General features: G+C 49.0%; 2 protein-coding genes across 4 annotated transcripts; one reads left to right on the forward strand and one right to left on the reverse strand.

Annotated features, from left to right (window-relative positions):
• Positions 1–249: 249 nt before the first annotated feature.
• rad51d (RAD51 paralog D) lies at positions 250–8,970 on the forward strand. 2 transcript variants are annotated; one of them, XM_037468000.2, is made up of 10 exons: positions 250–1,513; positions 1,590–1,651; positions 3,628–3,746; positions 6,952–7,033; positions 7,116–7,250; positions 7,332–7,427; positions 7,652–7,742; positions 8,309–8,379; positions 8,585–8,749; positions 8,831–8,970. In XM_037468000.2, the coding sequence occupies exons 1-10, from the start codon at positions 1,432–1,434 to the stop codon at positions 8,924–8,926; spliced, it is 999 nt and encodes a 332-aa protein (XP_037323897.2). In that variant the 5' UTR covers positions 250–1,431; the 3' UTR covers positions 8,927–8,970. The 2 variants fall into 2 exon arrangements, with proteins under 2 accessions (XP_037323897.2, XP_062414057.1); XM_062558073.1 differs by having other exon boundaries at positions 8,585–8,970.
• A 204-nt stretch (positions 8,971–9,174) lies between these two features.
• lig3 (ligase III, DNA, ATP-dependent) lies at positions 9,175–18,459 on the reverse strand. Of its 2 annotated transcripts, none has more exons than XM_037467976.2 (21): positions 18,327–18,459; positions 16,695–17,221; positions 15,982–16,110; positions 15,385–15,609; positions 15,125–15,276; positions 14,860–15,026; positions 14,299–14,376; positions 14,049–14,217; positions 12,865–13,020; positions 12,440–12,571; positions 12,277–12,356; positions 11,922–12,009; positions 11,765–11,842; positions 11,552–11,675; positions 10,901–11,043; positions 10,733–10,807; positions 10,350–10,496; positions 10,088–10,238; positions 9,823–9,896; positions 9,663–9,746; positions 9,175–9,568 (listed from the first exon to the last, which is right to left on the reverse strand). In XM_037467976.2, the coding sequence occupies exons 2-21, from the start codon at positions 17,191–17,193 to the stop codon at positions 9,335–9,337; spliced, it is 2,985 nt and encodes a 994-aa protein (XP_037323873.2). In that variant the 5' UTR covers positions 17,194–17,221; positions 18,327–18,459; the 3' UTR covers positions 9,175–9,334. The 2 variants fall into 2 exon arrangements, with proteins under 2 accessions (XP_037323873.2, XP_037323874.2); XM_037467977.2 differs by lacking the exon at positions 18,327–18,459 and adding an exon at positions 18,173–18,311.
• Between the last annotated feature and the right edge of the window lie 343 nt (positions 18,460–18,802).

An 18,802-nucleotide genomic window follows, 5' to 3' on the forward strand; every position in this document is an offset into this window, starting at 1 on the left:
ACCTGAACCTCTTTCAGCCGCATTGACGTGATTCACCCACTCAGGAGGTTATTTTGGATTATTTTTTTGGTGAAGCAAATCTTCTTAATGTATAGCAATCCATTTTGTGAAGCTACAGCGGGAGAAAATGCCACGAATGCTGATTTTACATTCACGTCGCATTCAGCAGCAGAACCAGAGAAGCAGAGAAGCACTTCTTCAATCATGCGCAGACGGCGTCAAATGATAAACATGATATCGGCTCGTTATCCATAACTCAAATTGTTTCATTTGGATTGAATTATATTAGCATATACATATATGTATTTATTACAGGGTTATTTGTTAATCTCTGGACAATTTTCTCTTCTTTCACAGGGGATTGAATCAAATCAATCTCAAGCTATTTATGAAGCATGTGTTGTAAACAATTTCACATCATCCGAACACAGCCATCTGGTAATAGGACATTAAAACAATAAAAGGGGTATGATAAGTGAAGAATAAAAACAGATCGCTGGTAGGATTCAGTGTGGCTGCAGTGGCACTTTGGTTTAAAAAGGTCTGTGGACAGAAGAACTCAAAATAGAACCAGGGAGTGGCACGAGGTTTGGAGCTGTCGAGGATCAGTATGTATGAGGGTTTGATTTTGAACTCGTGAAACGTCTCTTTTAGGATAAGTGTCCTCAGTGTCCAGAGTGACACCACCACTTCCACACGTCTGCATTGTGCAGAACGGACACGGTGGAACCAAAAATCCTTTTTATTTATGACTGGAATGCCGATGAGGGACCGGCATCTATTTCAGGGAGTCTGTGAAAAACTAAATTATTTCAGATGTGATGGCAAAACACTTACTAAATGGCTAGTTCAAAATACCAGAGTTAATATTATCCTCAACATAGAACCATTTGTTAGTTGGACGGAACTGCGGTGATACACCAGGACACTTTTATTATTTTACTAATTTCATACTGCATGTGTCATATGTCCATTTCTTCACTAAATTAAATATTACTGAATTACAAACTTTTAGACGGGAATTAAGACACTGGTGCACTATACGCACTACATTACCCTAGATGCATTGCGAGACTAATTTACTACGGCAAGCGGTTGAAATAAATTAAAGCGTTCGCTCTTTAGTTGCGGCCATGGCGCGAGTGAAACACTTGGAAAAGTTTAGGAAAAGCGTCAGCTTGTCAAAAGCAATTACGAAATACAACCTTTAACGTCGCCAAGTTGAGTGAACGTAACGTAATACCCTCCTGAACGCCAAAACTAGCTCACGTTATGACGTCATTTCAACGTTAGCCGCAAAGCTACAAACATCCTTAGCTAGCAAAGTTAGCATCTTGTCAAGCTAGCTAACTTTAGCCAATCCACTTCCTTCTTACTCGTTAAGCGCAAATATTTAAAAGTTACTCGTGTGCGAGCGGTTGAAAATGCAACATGGTGGTTTTGAGGGAGGGAATGTGCCCTGGACTGGATGAGGGTTTAGTCGGTGACCTGCGCGCCGCTGGTATTAAAACAGGTGAGTCGTTTTATTTGAGGAGGCTTCGCCGTAATTCAGAGGAGGATAATAACGTGGTTGTTATTTGTTCCCACAGTGGAGGACGTGGTGTCCTCTGACATCGAGGAGCTCGCTCAGAGATGCAATGCGTCATATAAGGTATTTATTTATGTAATGAATAAATTGTGTGTGTGTGTGTGTGTGCGCGTGTGCACGCGCGCAGGGGCCACGACAAACTACCCACGGACCACAGTCAGAATCACGTCATGTGCTCTTTTACGTGCGATATGACTTTCTACTTTCTCTGATTTATCATTGACGATTCTTTTTTAGTTTAGTTTTAATTTAAAACGTGTGTTTGTAACACTTCTCACAACTCTATATTATTACTCTTAAAAAAAACCGTGGGGGCGTTTCTTTTTAGTTTTCTTGCAGGGTTTGAAAGAGTAGAAATGTAGAACAGACACCCACTCTTTATTCTTGGAATCAGCAGACCAGAACAACGCTGACCCTTCGTCAAGCTTCGCCCACACGCAGCACGTGAAGTTGCGGGAGCGACAGTAAGCAAAGCCGCCAGTGGGTGACGTAGCGCGCGCCCCACAGCGCGCGTACACGTGTGTCGTGGGGTGAACAAAATAAATGTTTCATAGCGTCACGTCAAGGATCACGTGTGCTTTCTTTTCTTTTCATTTACAACTACACTAGTGTTTCCTGTAGATTAATAAATATATATTGATTATTATACCCCCCCCCCCTCAGAACTTGCACACGTGACCCTCGGGTCTATCTTTACTTTCATTGGTCCAGCGTTGGTGACCTCTGCATCAGAGCATTGAGGTAGATGCGAGTTATACGTTGGATTTTATGTAGATCTGAGATTACACCAAAGTTGCAAGGCATCGTTTTGGTGTAAGAAGCATCCTTTGGAGTATGGTTGCACTTGTATAGTAAGGAGTAAACCCTTTCGAGCCATCGGGAGAGTCTATTTAAAATGAAAAAAGTCTCATTGGGTTGGCAGTAATCAGCTTGAACCCACGAGGAGAGGCCAGCTCCTTCAGTTTAATGTTTTACTACCGAGCGAGAGCAGATTGTGTAGATCATTTCTGACCTTAAAAATAGCCGGAACTTCCTTTTTTTTTTTTTTTTTTTTAAAGATCATAGTGTTTTCCACCAAACTTTTTTCAGAGCTATGAGCAGTTATTAAGGAAAGTGACCCAGAATGGCCTCACCAATGAAAGGGTATCTGTGAATAATTGTGTGGGAGGACAGAGTTTACAGGTCAACCCGAGCTTTCTTGGTGGAAAGATGAGAGCGTCTGTAAGTTTGTCTTTAGTTTATACTTTTATCACCGTGCTTATGTGACCGTATTCATCACGTGTCATTTAGCCGACGCCTTTATCCAACGCCACTCACAATAAGTGCGTTATTACCCCCCCCCCCCCCCCCCATCCCCCCCCTTCCTTTCTTCCACCCATCTCTCATGGAGACGATTACGTTTTTGCAAATATTCTTTTTGTCTGCAGCGGGTTCAGCTTCTTGCTGGCGGCCCGAGCCAGAAACCCCCCCCCCCCCTCCCTCCCCAGCTTGTTCAGCCTGCAGGCATCCCCTGAGCCCATGGGCCGCATCCCTCTCCTCCACCACGCTCCCGCTGTGGACCATCGTTGTGCGCACACACTCGCACACGTTACAGCGGCTGGGGGGGGGGGGTCGATGCGAGGTCATCTGCCCCACGTGACTACGTGAAGCCTGCTCGGCTTGGAGGGAAGCCGCCCAAATTGGGGGAAACAACGTTTCGCATCAATTGAGGCCGATTCGCCCTATTTCTCCCAGAGGACATTTCTGCAGGGTGACATGGATTGTCAGCAGGAAATCCTAGAGACTAATACACATGTGAGCGAGGGATAATCATCATGTGCCAAGCACCTTTCCCGGTCTCTTCTGAAATAACATCTCCACTCAATTGTTACCTGCAACTCAATCTTTTCGCTCTTTTATTCCATTTTGCTCACGTTCCTGATAAATGTATCAAGCAAAAAAGTACGTGATCTGGTGTGAAGCTTTTCATTTATTTGCCAGGGGACACAGCTCCATGTAGCGAATAAAACATCCTTAAACGCGCCTTTTCTATATTTCAGGCTCTGTTTGCCATCCGCCGGGTGCTGCTCGCCCAGCACGCGGCGTTCCCCGTGTCGGGCGCCGATTTGTACGAAGAACTCCTGAGCTCTACGGCCATCGTCTCCACCGGACACCCCGGGTAAGAAGACGCGTCTCCAGCATTTAACCACCATCCTCCAAGAGTCAAAGTCCTGGTCCTCAGGGCGGCTCACCGCCTATTTAATGAAAATACATTTCCTCGTTGTGCAGATTCGGGAGGCGATGTTTATTTTAAGCCTGTAGCGGCTCCTTCTCCACTGCCCCCCCGATTGTATGTCAGTTAATCATTTAGTTGTGTTAGCTGTATTTAGTGGGGTTTGTAAAGACCGCAAGACACAGTTGATGATCATGTTGCACCTCATTCTTTTGTGCTGCTGTTGAAGCGTCGGCTGCATTTACATGTGATTGAGTCGGGCTCGTGATCGTGCCCATGTTTTGCAGACAAAAGATAAGGCATCGGATCAATAGTACGTAGATGTTCTGTAACCAGATTCCTCCTCGTCCGTCTATTTATACCAAGCTAAAATGTTTTTATTATGCTTTTCCATTTGTAAAGGAAGCCTTAAAGTGGCTTTTTTTTTTTACTACATCTTTGCTGCAGAACATCAAAACAGAATCCCGTTAAATCATTTTGGCGTTGCGTCTAAACATCGAAATGTGACGACTCGAAGGTTCCAGCGCTGCGTTCTGACCTCCGTCGATAAATCCTCCACCTTTCCCAGAGAAGACGTATTCCAGACTCTCTTAAAAAAATGATGCATGAACGTTTGCATAATTTTTTTTAAGAGAGTACCTTTCCTACATTAAGAACTCACTCTTGCGACATAATTAATGACCACAGGTGTTGTTGTTTTTTTTTTTTTTCACTCTCTGTGGCTCCTTCTTTTTAAGCGTTTTTCATAAATGAGTCCGTGTCGGGAGCAGTGCTGTGAAGCTGGAGGGCGGCGTTGGTGAGCGGGTCTCCGCTGCGCTCTGCTGGTGAGCAGATGAACTGCGGTCCCCCGGGGTCTCACTTTGCACAGTCCAGGAGGGCTCGTGTTCCCGGTGTGTGAGAAATGCTCTCGAGTCCTTGCAGACAGTTTGACGGCCGCAACTGGGAGGCTCAGCGCGGAATCACGCGTTCATCGTGACGCGCACCTCCGCCACGGGCCGTCCGTCAGGGGCCCAGGAGCCGTGACGCATCGTTCGGTGGTGGGGGTCAGAAGAAGTGGACGTTGTCCTAATTGGCATCAGCCATCGGTTTGTGGACGGATGCTTCGAAGCCTCCTGCGTCCAGTGAACGAGAGGGATCCTATTTGTATTTACTCTTTGAACTAGAGATTGAGACCACAAACTTGAATCTGGACAAATGATGAAAAAAACAAACAAACAAACAATGGAACCGAATGATGAAATCCAACACTCACCTTTGATGAAAATAGAATTAGGCTGGCTGATGGTTTCGGTTGCCATAGCAGCCATCCCAAGAGGGCCTGGTTTATTGTGTTCTTCATTATATATTTACTCATAACCCGTGAATTTTGGTCCACCTCCTGTGTAGAACATCACTTCTAACTCAGCCAGGTGTTTTAAGTACTGTGCGGTGTGGTGGTGCAGGATGATCTGTATCCGGCCCACGGCCCGCTGTGAAAATAGTTTTCCTCGGCTGATCGGCTCCAAAGACGGAGGAGACCATCTCGCTGCTCTCTGCGGCGGAGTCAGTGAGCTGGATGGAGAGAAACATTTTTCATCATAACAGCAGATAACTGTGAGGATTTTATTTTTTTTTCTCTTGAGGGAACGCAGGCTGAATGAAATGAAGCCAGAAGCCCCCCGAAGGCTCTCCGGACGTCTCTTCAGTCACCTTCGGCTGCCAGACTCCTTTCTGGAGTATTACTCTAATGTCCGTTTGCATTTCTCCTCCGGCGGCGTTGATCCGTGTGAAAGACGCGTTCCCAGAGAGCGATGAAGAGAAGGTGGTGGACGCAGGGGTTTTATTCTTATTTCAACCATTTAACTAATAGAAATGTCTATTTGAAATCCAAAGAAAACATAATACATATTTAATATGATTGGAACCAAATGTTTTGGGTCTCTATCTGGTTCAGTCTGCGGGGTGGGGGCCCCTTCCCTGAACTGCCGTATCGTAGTTGAACCACTCCGGTGTCTCCTTGAACATCGTCAACACGCCTCCGGCGGCACAAACACAAATGTGGTCTAATCCTTAATAACAAATGATGAATGGCAGTCATTTTGTTTTTGCTTTTTTTTTTTTTTTTAATGCAGGGAGCGAATCAAACGGCGTTCAAAGATAAACTGAAAAAAAGCAACAAAAGACTAAACAAAGCTTATCAGATTTCCTGCTGCCGCGGTGATTCGTCAAGCTATCGGTGCACGATAAGCGGAGAGAGAGGTTTATTGCTGTCATCGGCTGGTGTATCGTGTTGCCTAAATTATGTTTCTGTCAAGCCCTGATGGTATAATGATGCATTGATAGTGCAAACTCCTCGTAGAAATGTTTGGGTGCGATCGGGCGATAAGATCCAGCCGCAGTCACTTGAAACCCCGTTAAATAACCACCAGTGAAGTCGTCTGCCATCAGACGCCCAAACAAAACACACTCCACCGCTTAAGTGTTTAGCACAACAATCATTGTGCAGCGTTGTGAGCGTAGAACCTGATGAAAGGGCCTCTGATTGTAACCCAATGAGAAGTGTGAGTTTTGCTGTTAAAGGACTTGAGATAAAACACTGTGACCGTGTGTAAGATGTCACCTGCCGCCTCGTGCTGCACCACCTGCAGACCTCCATCGGGCCGTCGCCACCTTGTCTTTTTGCAACCGGGAGTGAACGTGTTTGCGGAGTGGGGAGCAGTGACATAGAGAGCTGTCAATCGCAGTAAGCCCCGCCCTAAAGCACACCGGGGTCTTTATGACAACAGACTAAATATCCCTCAACATGGGAGCACAGGAGCATCCTGAATAATCCAGTCACATGAACACGGAGAAAGAAAAGGAGAGAGGTGGAGCAGGTGGAGCTCAGTTTAACCGAGGCAGCTGCAAAGAAGCCACAACAATACCTGAACAAAGATAGTATCCATCTGCAGGAGTCCAGTGGAATTATCCTGAAGGACGGTTAATTGCATCCGTTGCCATGGCAACACCCGTTTCGATTAAAGCAGATTAACAGTAAATATATGTTAAAACGGCGACTTTACACTTTTATTTTATTTCTTTGTTGGAAAAGTCTTAAGTAGAGATGTTTATTACATAGGGGGGGGCGGTTGTGAGTAATAAATCTGCCCCCCCCCACCTCTGTGTCCTGCAGCTTGGATAAACTTCTGGATTCGGGCTTGTACACCGGAGAGATAACGGAGCTGTGTGGAGGCCCGGCAAGCGGCAAGTCTCAGGTGAGCCTCTCCATCCAAATAAATAGACACATGAGGCATGCTGTCCTTAACACACCCCCCGCCCCCCCTTCCTCCTCCTCAGGTGTGTTTCGCCGTGGCCGTGCACGTTTCCTGCCGACTCAAACAGGGCGTCGTCTTCATCGACACGACCGGCGGGCTCAGCGCCGGCCGCCTGCTGCAGATGCTGCGAGCCGAGACGAGCGGCGCGGAGGAGCAGGTGAGCCCACGCTGCGCCGGGGGGGGTGGACCCGTGGACCCGATGGCGTGCGGTGTAACCGGGTCCTCTTTTCTTTCCCAGATGGAGGCTCTTCAGAGGATCCGCGTCTTCCGCCTGTTCAGCGTCTTCCGCCTGCTGGACTGTCTGTGCGGGCTCCGCGGCGGCGGCCTTCAGCAGGTCCGCTCTGCTCCTGACGTGTGTGTGTGTGTGTGTGTGTGTGTGTGTGTGTGTGTGTGTGTGTGTGTGTGTGTGTGTGTGTGTGTGTGTGTGTGTGTGTGTGTGTGTGTGTGTGTGTGTGTGTGTGTGTGTGTGTGTGTGTGTGTGTGTGTGTGTGTGTGTGTGCGTGCGATGGAGACGGGTCCAATGTTCCCTGATCTCATTGTGTCCCGTTGTGGGCCCAGGCGGCGGTGGGCGGGGGCTCCGTCAAGGCGCTGATCGTGGACTCGGTGTCGGCGGTCATGGCTCCCCTGCTGGGAGGCAGACAGAATGAAGGTGATCCGTCTTCCTGCGCGCCGCCTGCCCCGAGGCCGCGTCTTTAAAAATACACGATAAATATCGCGAGGCTTTTGCAGACGTGACACGTAATCATGAGAGAGTGTGAAAATAACACGTAAAACTCCTGTTAAACCCGACCTGTCGCATTCAAAGTAACAACTTTGATCAGTCGCCTCAAACTAAATGTGATCTCCTGAGAGTTAAGAGATTAAAGTCCAGATCAACTCAATTCCACTTTATTGCAAAACATTGTTTAATTCGATTTCTCTCTATGTACCAATCATTCAATGTAGCAAAACAGTGATAAATAAACTAGTGAACAAAAATGAATTGGGAGGCTCTCAGACACTTTGGGTTCATCTGGACGTACATTATGAGAGTTGTTTGTTCTCAGCAGCTGAGCTGATCCATTCGAATGGAAAACACACAGCAAACTAATTAATTGAAGATGAAATAACAAGAAGACCAGCAGAGTTGATTAATCACTTTGTAGTTGGTGAATGTTGAAGTAGAACATTAAACGTCACATTGTTTAATCTGGGCGTGACCCTCTCTGCCTCCAGGCATGTCCTTGATGATGCAAGCGGCGGGACTTCTTAAGACGATGGCCAAGGACTTCAACGTGGCGGCGTTGGTGAGGAGGTTTCTTTTTTTTCTGGGCTTTGAGACTAATATTCATTTTCACTATTTTGTTTGGCTTTAAAAAAAAAAAAACAAGGTTACTAGTTGAAGCTGACGAGGACGAAACCACAAAGCTCTTTTATCTGTAATCAAGTGAAACGTGAAGCCTTCCGTCCTGCTGAAGGTGAAGACGATGTTCTCGGCTCTTTTGGCTGCAGGTCACAAACCACGTCAGCAGGGGCCTCGGGGGGGGGGAGCTGCAGCCGGGCCTCGGGGCCTCCTGGGGCCCCGTCCCCAGAACCAGGGTCCTACTGGAGCGAGTGGACGGCGGCGTCGGCCACACGAGCGTCCGCGCCGCCACGCTGATCAAGTCGTCCAGACGGGTACGTCGTTGTGCGTCGTTGTGCAACACGAGGACGCCTCAAAGGATGCGTTTAGAAACACGAGTGTCCTCCGCCTCGCAGCCGTGTCACATCAGGGAGGAGCTGGACCTGCGCTGGTGGAGTCGCTCTGAAGGAAGACCCTCAGGGAAGAGAACGCTGGATGAGACCGACTCCTGATGAGCATCTCTGACCAGAAGGTCCGTGGAGGTTCCCCCCCCCCCCCCCGGTATGTTAACACATTTAATTAAACCCTCATAGTTTGAAGCAGCCTGGGGAGGAAGAGGCTAATTAAGTGTTTCCTTCAAATCCAAACCACTCATTCCACTATTTAGTGTAGTTTTTCAAACATTGTAAAGACAAATATGAGCCTTTGACAGACTGACTCTTCACAGTAAGCTCTGCCACAACAAATAAACACGGTTACATATTGTTGGAGTTGTTTATTCATGATGGTAAATGTTTGCATTTCATGATTTACAGCGGCTTTAACAAAGCCCAGATACCCTACAGTACATTTCCACTCTGCTAGTGGGAGTGAAGTGACCTTTGAATGACACAAACAAACGCTAACAGGTGTTTTCATTGTTAGCAGGGGGGCACAATCCGCCTCTTGCGGATACATTCCCAGATCCAGCCCGGTGACACTCTCTCCGCCTGGCTGTCCTCCTCGGGTTCGGCCAGCGTGTGCGTTGCCGTGGCGACCTCGAAGTCCTGCACCACGTCGCCGTCGTACGCCACAAAGTAGCGCCGCAGCTTGTGGAAGTCCTGCACAGCCTCGGGCAGGAGGAGCTTCACGCCGCTGAAGATGTCCAGCAGCGTCTGTGTGGGGGGGGGAGAAGGGGAGAAGCGAGTCAGCGGTTTGTCCAACGCGGCGTCGATGTGAACGGACGCGTTGATGGCGGTCCATCGTTACCTTGTCGCTCCTCGGCTCGAGCAGCGCGGCCGTGGGCTTCGTTTTGGTTTGTCCGTTACTTTGGACGCTTTCAGTCTTCTTCCCCTGACGGGAGACAGAACAGTCCTTCACACGCTGCTGCACATTGGTATTGGGGGGGGGGGGGTTTGTCAGTAAATACCTTTTTGGCGCTCGGTGGCCCTGAGCCAGGGGTGCGAGGCTCGGATTTTATCGCCTTGGTTTTGGGGGTGCTGGCTGTGAACGGAACGCATCTCAAATAAAGACACTGAGTTTCTACTGGTTGAATAAACTGTATTAAGTTGAAGTGTACAGTGCATGTATTCATTAGGTTTCCATAGCAACGTCTAATTAAAAGCAAACATCCTGCCTCTTGAGTGAACATTGTTAAATAAAAAAAACTGGTGCCACGCCGTCAGAGTACTTACTGGTCTTCTTGGGTGGAGGTCCACGGGGGGGTGGGGGGGCCGGGGAGCTTCCGCCGCTGTCCCCTCCAGAGGAGCTCTTTTCCTCCTTGATCGTGGATGGTCCGGCTGTCACGTTAAAGTCACAGTTCTCCTTCGATATGCGGAAGAGCTCCTACGCACATGGACGGAATGACCAATGAGATGAGAGGCTGCCTCAGCACACACACACACACGGACACACACACAGTGTGTGACCTCTCATCGGAACCTGAACTCATCCTACTTTGAGCTGGTCCAGGTTGGTGGCCGTCTTCCAGTCCTTGTCGTCACGGATACGCGTCATTCGGGGGAAGCGGATGGAGATGCCGTCGGCGGTGTGCATTTCCGATTTGGAGAACTCGGCGCCCGTGATCTCCCAGACGGGCGCTCGCTGCGGCGAGAAGAGGCAGAGAGGCCGGTGAGGTTCTATTCTGGGACTCGAGGGGCGCTGTGCCTTCTCATTGTTTCAATGCGGCCCAGAGGGATTCGTTTCTGCACATTGTGCATGCAGGAGGCGCTTTCTCCCCCCCCCCCATCGCTTCATTGGGGAAAAAGGAGGTCTGCAGTACAGAGATACGCGATTGGCTGCATGAACACGGCCTTCTGGGAAATGTAAAAAATCCTCACCTGAGGATCACGAATAATGAAATCCGGATAATAGTTCTTGATGACTTTCAGCCAGCCTGGGATTTTGCTCGGCTCCTACACAAAAGGACACAAATATTTAATCTTTTGGTATTCATTAGACGAGCTGAATGCTCCGGAGGAGGGCATGGGGGGGGGGGTCTCTCTGACCTTGCTGATTTTGATCACATCGAGCTCCTTCTGGAGCCGGGCCAAGGTGGCGTCGTCGTAGCCGCCGGAGCACTTGGTGACCGTGCACCATTTCCTGGAGTGTGGGTCGTAACAGCCCATCAGGAAGCTGGACATGATGCCCCCTGGTGGGTGGAGGAGCACACGGCATGAAGAGCCACAGCACTACGTATACACACACATTTATAAGATCACTCCTCCTCAGCTCTACCTGCAGAACCAGTTCTTTTTGCATTTTCTTATGATTCCATTGTGTTATATGCTTATTACATGATTATTACCAATGACACCCTCTCCTCTGGGTGATAAAAATGGTTAAACTGGCATAGGGTTGTTTTTATTAATTTGTCTGCTGGCCTAAATTTCAGGTTTGTTTCAATCGGGTGTCGCTGTTAATTGATTTGTTTTTGTTACAATAATAAAAAAAAGGATGATTTTTATTTATTTGATTGGACAATAAAAGCCAAGTAAATTATTAACGCCAGACTGAAGTGTGACAGCTCTGGTTGAAGGAGGCTCCTAGTTACACCCGTCTTTCCAATAGAACTTCTAAAAAAAAAAAAAGCGAGTGGAGTCCCCCTTGTCGTCTTACAGGAAGTGGGAGGCACCGAATGAAGCGGCGGCGCTACGTACCGTTTGAGCCTTTCCCGTAGAAGGCCCCCAGCACCACCAGGTCGGCCGTGTCGGCCATGGCGCCTTCGTTCAAGTAGTCCTTCTTCACCTTCAGCCAGTGCCGCTTCCCCGGTTCATAGGAGCCCTGAAACACGCAGACGTTCAGACGCCGATCGCCACCACGCCGCCGCTACGCCGCTACGCCTCCATCAGGGGGTTCAAAGAGCAGCTAACCTTCAAGTCTTTCAGCACCAGGCCTTCAAGTCCCTCCCTGATGACTCGGGTTATCATCTCAGCCAGATCTCCGGCCCTCTGACACACACACACACACGCTATTACAGATGTTTTCACACAACAGAACGCCGCCTTCTACTCCTCTAGTCTGACTCACAGTGACGTGTTTCATCTCTGAGAACAGGATCCTGTTGGTCACCTCCACCATGTTGTCATCAAGGAACTTCCTGCGTTCGCACAGAGGCCTGGAGGACAAATGCAGGACAGCCTGTTAGCCGCGTCCATAAAAGCTAAGTAAATGGCTACGTCCTGTTAGCCGCGTCCATAGGACGGCAATCTGTCACATGTAGATACTACAAATGTACGATAAAACTCGACTAAATGTGCTTTGGTTTTTGTGTTTAAATGGAAATCGTAAAAACACTCCAGTGGAAACCTATAAATCCGGATTTATGAATTCACTTCAGTTTTATTTGGAAAAGTGCTCCATAAATACGACGAGAACCCGTTACCTCTCCATGAGACTCACGCCGTTGAAGTAGATGCAGTCGAACACAAAGAGGCACACGTTGGCGTCCTGAAAGGCGGCTTTCTGGAAGGAGTAGGAGAGCGTGAGGGGTGACAACTACACCCCCCCCCCCAAAAAGAAGAGCACATGGGCCGCGGTGTCCTCACCTTGTGGACACCCAGCGTCCCGAAGGGCAGGGGTTTACTGGTGTTTGTGTCAATCAGAAGAACTTCAGCATCCAATATCATGCTGTGGCCCCCGGGGAACGCCTGGGGGATGTAGTCCTTGAAATGGGCCACCTGAAAGACGCCGACACGACGCAGTCCAAAACATCAGCACCATCCAACAATAAACAGCAACGTGCCCAGAGCAGAGGTTCATCCTACTCTTCACAGGCCGCGTGTGGCGTTCAGGGCCCTTCCTCGCTTCCTCGGGTTAAAGGGTCGCCGAGGTGATCGCATCGAGCACAGCGGCGGCCTCTAGTGGCCGCAAATGACTGGTGCGTTTATGTGGCGCTATTTATTTACCCCCATCACGCTGGAAAAACACCTTTAAGGGCCAAACCTTTGATACTGTGTGTGTGTGGACTGACTTTGTGCGGTAACACGGGCTTGAGGCTGCGGCTGAAGTAGCTGAAGTGGTCTCCGTTCTTGTGGACCTGCACGCGCTCCCCGTCGTACTTGATCTCCGAGTACATCCCGTTGGGGCATTTCTTCATGGCGTACTCCACCGACTTACACGCCTCCGCCTGAAGAAAACACACACACACACACACACACACACACACACACACACACACACACACACACACACGCGCTGAGCAAGCGGCCGGACTCTCCCTTAAGAAACCTCGTCGCCCCCGACGACACGTCCATGAAGGTCAGGAACTGGCTGGAGGTAATCATTTGTAAACTAAAATGTTATACAGCTGCAGGGGATTTTTCAATTTACTTTTAACAGCGTGTAATCAAAAGTCACTGATGTGAAACGTAATGGGCCGCACATCTTGAGTCACGGTGAATTAATAGTTGCGTCTGCAAAGGGAGATCAGGGATGTGTTCGAGTTATCTGCAGCTGCGGTTTGAAGATTTTCTCTTCATCTGGTTTCCTCCAATGGGAATGTGGGACATACGCCAACCTGCTGGTTGGTCCCGCCTCCGAGTGAACGTACGCGTGTGGGAACTCAGCAGGGACCAGCAGGGGGCGACTCCTCTGCTCCCATAGACGTCTATGAGGAAATGACTCTACTTCTGTGTAGTGACCAGCAGGGGGCGACTCCTCTGCTCCCATAGACGTCTATGAGGAAATGACTCTACTTCTGTGTAGTGACCAGCAGGGGGCGACTCCTCTGCTCCCATAGACGTCTATGAGGAAATGACTCTACTTCTGTGTAGTGACCAGCAGGGGGCGACTCCTCTGCTCCCATAGACGTCTATGAGGAAATGACTCTACTTCTCTCTTGATTTATTCCCTCAGTAAACATTGTAAACATGAGTTTATGTCTCAGTCTCTAGTTTCAAGTCTTCTTCAATGCAGCATGATGTTCATTTAGTGAATGATGGTCCATTTAGAGTCAAACAGACCAAATGCAATGTAAGTCTCTAGATGTAATGTAACAAAGCATTGGGCCGGTTTATTGCAGTCATGTGACCTCTACAGATACTCAATGGGTTTCTGATTCAAGAATGTTATTGAGGGTTTTTACCGACCTTGTCTTCAAAATATAACTTAAGAAAAGGTGAAACTAAATTTGCTTATTTTAAACATGGAACTCACCAGCATGGGCTGAACGGGGGTCATGAGCGAGGCCTCCACGGCGAGGAGCTTCCTGGGTCCCGAGCCGTCGGACGCTTCCTGCTGGTTCCTCAGCACCCGCTCAATCACGTCGCCTAGGTTACGCGAGGCCTTGAAGGCGTCGTAGGCGTTTGGATCCACGGCGTCCAAGCTGCGGCGCGGAACAGGAGCTTCGAGATGAGCACCATCGCCACGTAAATACCATCAGATGACATCACGGAGCTCTACTCACACGTGTTTGGCTCCAGAGTTCATCTTCAAGTCGTGTTTAATAAGCCGAATGATGCATTTGAGGTCATTACTGGTGCATCTGTGAGGAAAGGAGAAGGGGGGGGGGGGGGGGTGACGAAGCATTAAAAATAAAAACTGGTTATGAGCAGAAAGACAATAAAACTACAGAAATAATGAAAATTTAATAATTACATTCCTTTGTATTATTGAAATTCCTAGAAACGGAACAAATTAAAAAATATTTAAAATGCTGCTTGTCACTTTATTCCAAATAAACAAGATCCCACTCTGACATCTGCCACTGTGGAATGTCAAATGCAGGTGTGTGTGTGTGTGTGTGTTAGAAATGCCTCAGGCGGACTAACAAGAAGAAGGTAAAAAACAAACAATACAAGCACATTTGTTGTCGGAAAGAAGAAGACGCCACGAGGAGCGGTTCGGAACATCATGCACCAGTAGTGGGTCCCTTCATGCTCACATCCAGCTGCAGACTCCTTCACGGTCCGTCCTGCCCGCACGCTCTCAAATGAAAGGTGAAAAGAACTTTAAAAAGTTGCATTACTTCTTGCTGATTTCCTCCAGCTCGGTCTGCTGCTCGTCCTCCTTGGTCAGCTGGGCGAGGCGGGTCAGCGAGGCGTCCACTTCCTGGATGGTCAGGAGGCTCTTGGTCGCCGCGGGGAACGATTTGCTCTCATCGAAGAACATCCTCACGGTTTCAGACACGTCGCCCTGAAAGGAAGGACAACACCAACAAATAACAGATGAGCCATCTTACCAAAATAAAAGCGGCTTTAAACGTGGGCGGCTGTCTGTGAGGGGTCACACACCTGCTCCAGGTCGCGCACCATGTCCTCCTGGTTGCACCTGAAGATGCGGCTGAAGAGCTTCACGATCTGCTTGTCGTTGAGGTTGTAGACGCTCTTCACGACGCCCGGCAGGAGCAGCTTCACTGTGAGGAAAAGATCTCCGTGGAACTTGTCTGCGGGGGGGGGGAGGAGAGGGGTGGGGGGGGGGAGAGAAGGAAGATGTTTAGGAGAACAAACACCTGGCGGGGAAACCTCGTGCGCCGCGCGGCGGTCAGACCGACCTCCGCCGGTGCCCTTCCTGAGGAACTTCTCGATGATCTGCGTCTTCACGTTGTAGCTGTTGTTCTCGGCCACCGTGGCGCAGAGCTTGCGGAACTCTCTGAAGAGGCAGTCCTTGTGCCGCGGGTCGCAGAGCTTGGCGGACAGGGGGCTGCCCCGGCTGTCGTTGGCCGAGGTGGGGGGAGGGGACGGTCCGGGGGCGGCGCCGGCGCCGCTCGCTTTGGCAGCTGACGGGAAAACGGTAACAGTGAGAGTCGACAAAGCTGCTGATGGAATATTGCAACTTTAAGATTTAAGCTGCTAAGTTTCAGTTGCCTGTTTCTGATGGAGGCGGCTGTGACGTGTTCAAGGACCGTCGGAAAAATGATAATCTGACAATGCCAGTTTTGTAGTTTTGGGCGATTGTTTAAAGAAAAACATGAAAAATAATAATTGTCATTGATCCACAGACCCGTTTTATGACCCAAGAGGTTTCTTTTATACTTTGTCATCTCTGACGGAGGAAAAGTTTCCCGCCTTATTTCATTTTGTTGTAACTTGTTATTTCTCCTCCTACGGAGCGTCCGCGAGTGGCCACGCGATCCGAGGTCACATCTCACCCGTGAAGCCGGAGAACTTCCGCGGCGCGTTGGCGGACGGGTCGGCGGGAGGCGCCATCAGCTGACCGGAGGCGTTCGCCTTGGCCGAGGCTTTCTTCTTTGGGCTGGCGTTGACTTTGGCCATCAGGTCTGCAAAACAAATACGGAAGACGGGACAGAAGTGCAAGTGGATTCAGCTCGGTCTTCAACGTCGGAGTCAAACAATGAATTATCAAGGGAAGAAATGTGTTGAGTGAATTCTGAGCGGTTAAATATATTCGCAGTGATCACAGGGCTCCGCGCGTTCTACGACGCCCACCTGGGAGGCGGAGCCAGATAATCAACGCGCGCTGGTTAAACAGGTGAGCTGACATTAGACAGCAGGTTGACCCGGCAATTCAGAACTCCCTCAAAGGGGAGGCGTCCGTGTTGTGTGGTGCGATGCCTCGGGACTCTTCTCTATTAGCCGTCAGTTGGACCCTGAGGCGGATCTCCTTGGAGGAGTAAATCGATCGACCGGAGCTCCCTGACTCAGTGTTACAAATGGAGATAAGGTTGTATCTGCACGCCACTGCTGCCTCTGGTCAGGTTGTTTGAACGCGCATCGATCGCGTCGCCTGGGGGAAATAAATATTCCTCTTAATCTGCTCAGCGGATGAAAGCGAGTGTTGAAACCCGCCTGGAATCCACATTTGAAACCACGCCATGTCGCACGAAGCCGCGTGGGACGGTACCTGAAACGTGTTTATTGATGACCTCCTTGTCTTGGTCCTGCAGCTCCTCCCAGCCCTCCAGGTCCGTGATGTCCTCGATCTTCTTGGTGGTGGCTCTCGCCCTTTCCAGCTTCTCGAATATACACTTGACGTGGTACCACTCCTTCATCTCCCCCGCGGACTCGCTGAAGGGGTTCGGCACGATCTTCCCGATGCGCACCACCTCCTTGGGGATTTTGTCCTTGCACTTCTTGCAGCCCGCCGTGCCGCGCTTGGCGTACTCCACGATGAACCTCTGCTCTGCCATGTCCGGCCGGGCGGAGAAGCGCCGATGCGGGGGAAGCCGGGGACGCCGGTCCTGGAGGAGCTCGGAGGAGAAGCGACGGAGTCGCCGGCGAGTGACGAGCGGCGGCAGAGGCTGAAAGCGCGGGGCGACCGAAAGGGATCCGCACGCCGTCCGAAGCTGCTTTAGGCCGACGCAGATAGTCGTGTGCGCTGATGCAATCAGGGCTCTCTGCATCCAGGTGTGCCGGTGGGCAGGTTACAACCTAAGGGAGGCCAAGAGGGGAGAGAGATCGAAAAGGAGCGTTGGCTGCTGCGATTGATTGCTACCCGTCACACTTGATTCTACGTCCTCCTCTTGTCTCCACATGCAGACCACACGAAGGCTCTCCACGTGCAGACCTCCACATGCAGACCACACGAAGGCTCTCCACGTGCAGACCTCCACATGCAGACCACACGAAGGCTCTCCACGTGCAGACCTCCACATGCAGACCACACGAATGTTTTCCACGTGCAGACCTCCACATGCAGACCACACGAATGTTTTCCACGTGCAGACCTCCACATGCAGACCACACGAATGTTTTCCACGTGCAGACCTCCACGTGCAGACCACACGAACTTCTGTACACAGTGACGTAAATAACACGTCTGTTGGTGGAGGATTGTGGTTCAATATGACGAAGGACAAGGTGTAAAATGCAGCAGAAATTATATTCAGCATCAGTTAAGTTTCATTAAAAGCAATATTCAACTAATAGGAAACTTTTTTTTAAAAACCGATAGTTAATGAAAAAAATGATTTGATGTAAAAATGTGATGATTTCTTAATTGAACTTCTGAGACAGGAAACTGACTGAATATCTTTAAAATGCCGATAAACAAGATATATTCCGTAATAACCTCAACTTGGGCTTTTATGTAAAATGGATTTAAGTAAAATTGATCGACACGTTTCGACATTTACAAACATTCTCCAGATCGTGTTGGCAAGGAAACGCTAATATAACAAAATGTTTAACAAAACAAAAGATGGTGATTCTCTGTCCAGCGTGACGTAAAAACACACTTTTCTAAAGGAATCATCAATTACACGTTAAAACGTAAAGTAGCCCGTTTGATTGAAGACATATTCGCCGCAATTACGTTTCATATCGTTTAAAACGTTAATATGAATATTTAAGTTACAGCACGAAGTCAATTGTTTGGCTAACCATTGCTTCGCTTTAGCCACGTTACTCCGTCGCCTCCACGTATTACACGTAGGCGGCTAGCCTAGCTAGCAAACACTGTGAACTACAGCTGTCAACGATAAGTGGCCATATAGCGAGTATAATTGCAGATAAATTACGGTTTTACTACAGTTACCTCATAGAAGCGTAGTCAAAAATAATTGCAATATTATAACAGCTAGCACTTCTCATTGTTGTTAGCCAAAAGCTCACGAGTGTCATCAGTTAACACGCTCCATTTAAAGACACGCTCCATTTCCGGTTGAGGTCTCCAAAGTAAAAGTTAAAACACCGGGGAAAATGCGTTTATTTCATTTAATGTATAACGTATTAGGGCTACAATTTCAATACAGCACTTACACACTGTTTAATAACGTTAACACAATGGGAAGGGGACGTTACTGTTCCAGATGGTGATTCATTTCCTTTATTTGGAAGGGTAAACATTCTATTTCCGGCTGTTCTCAGGTACCTTGACGTGACTGTTGGAGGGGCTCCACGGATCTACACAGCATGGGCTGCACAAAGCCCACTGAAATCCCTTCGTGGAGAAACGGGGGACTTTTAAACAAAGTAGGAGGAGGTTTCTACCGCCATCTGTTGAACTGGAGC

Source organism: Pungitius pungitius, chromosome 16 (genome assembly GCF_949316345.1).
Source record: "Pungitius pungitius chromosome 16, fPunPun2.1, whole genome shotgun sequence".
Classification (NCBI taxonomy): Eukaryota; Metazoa; Chordata; class Actinopteri; order Perciformes; family Gasterosteidae; genus Pungitius; species Pungitius pungitius.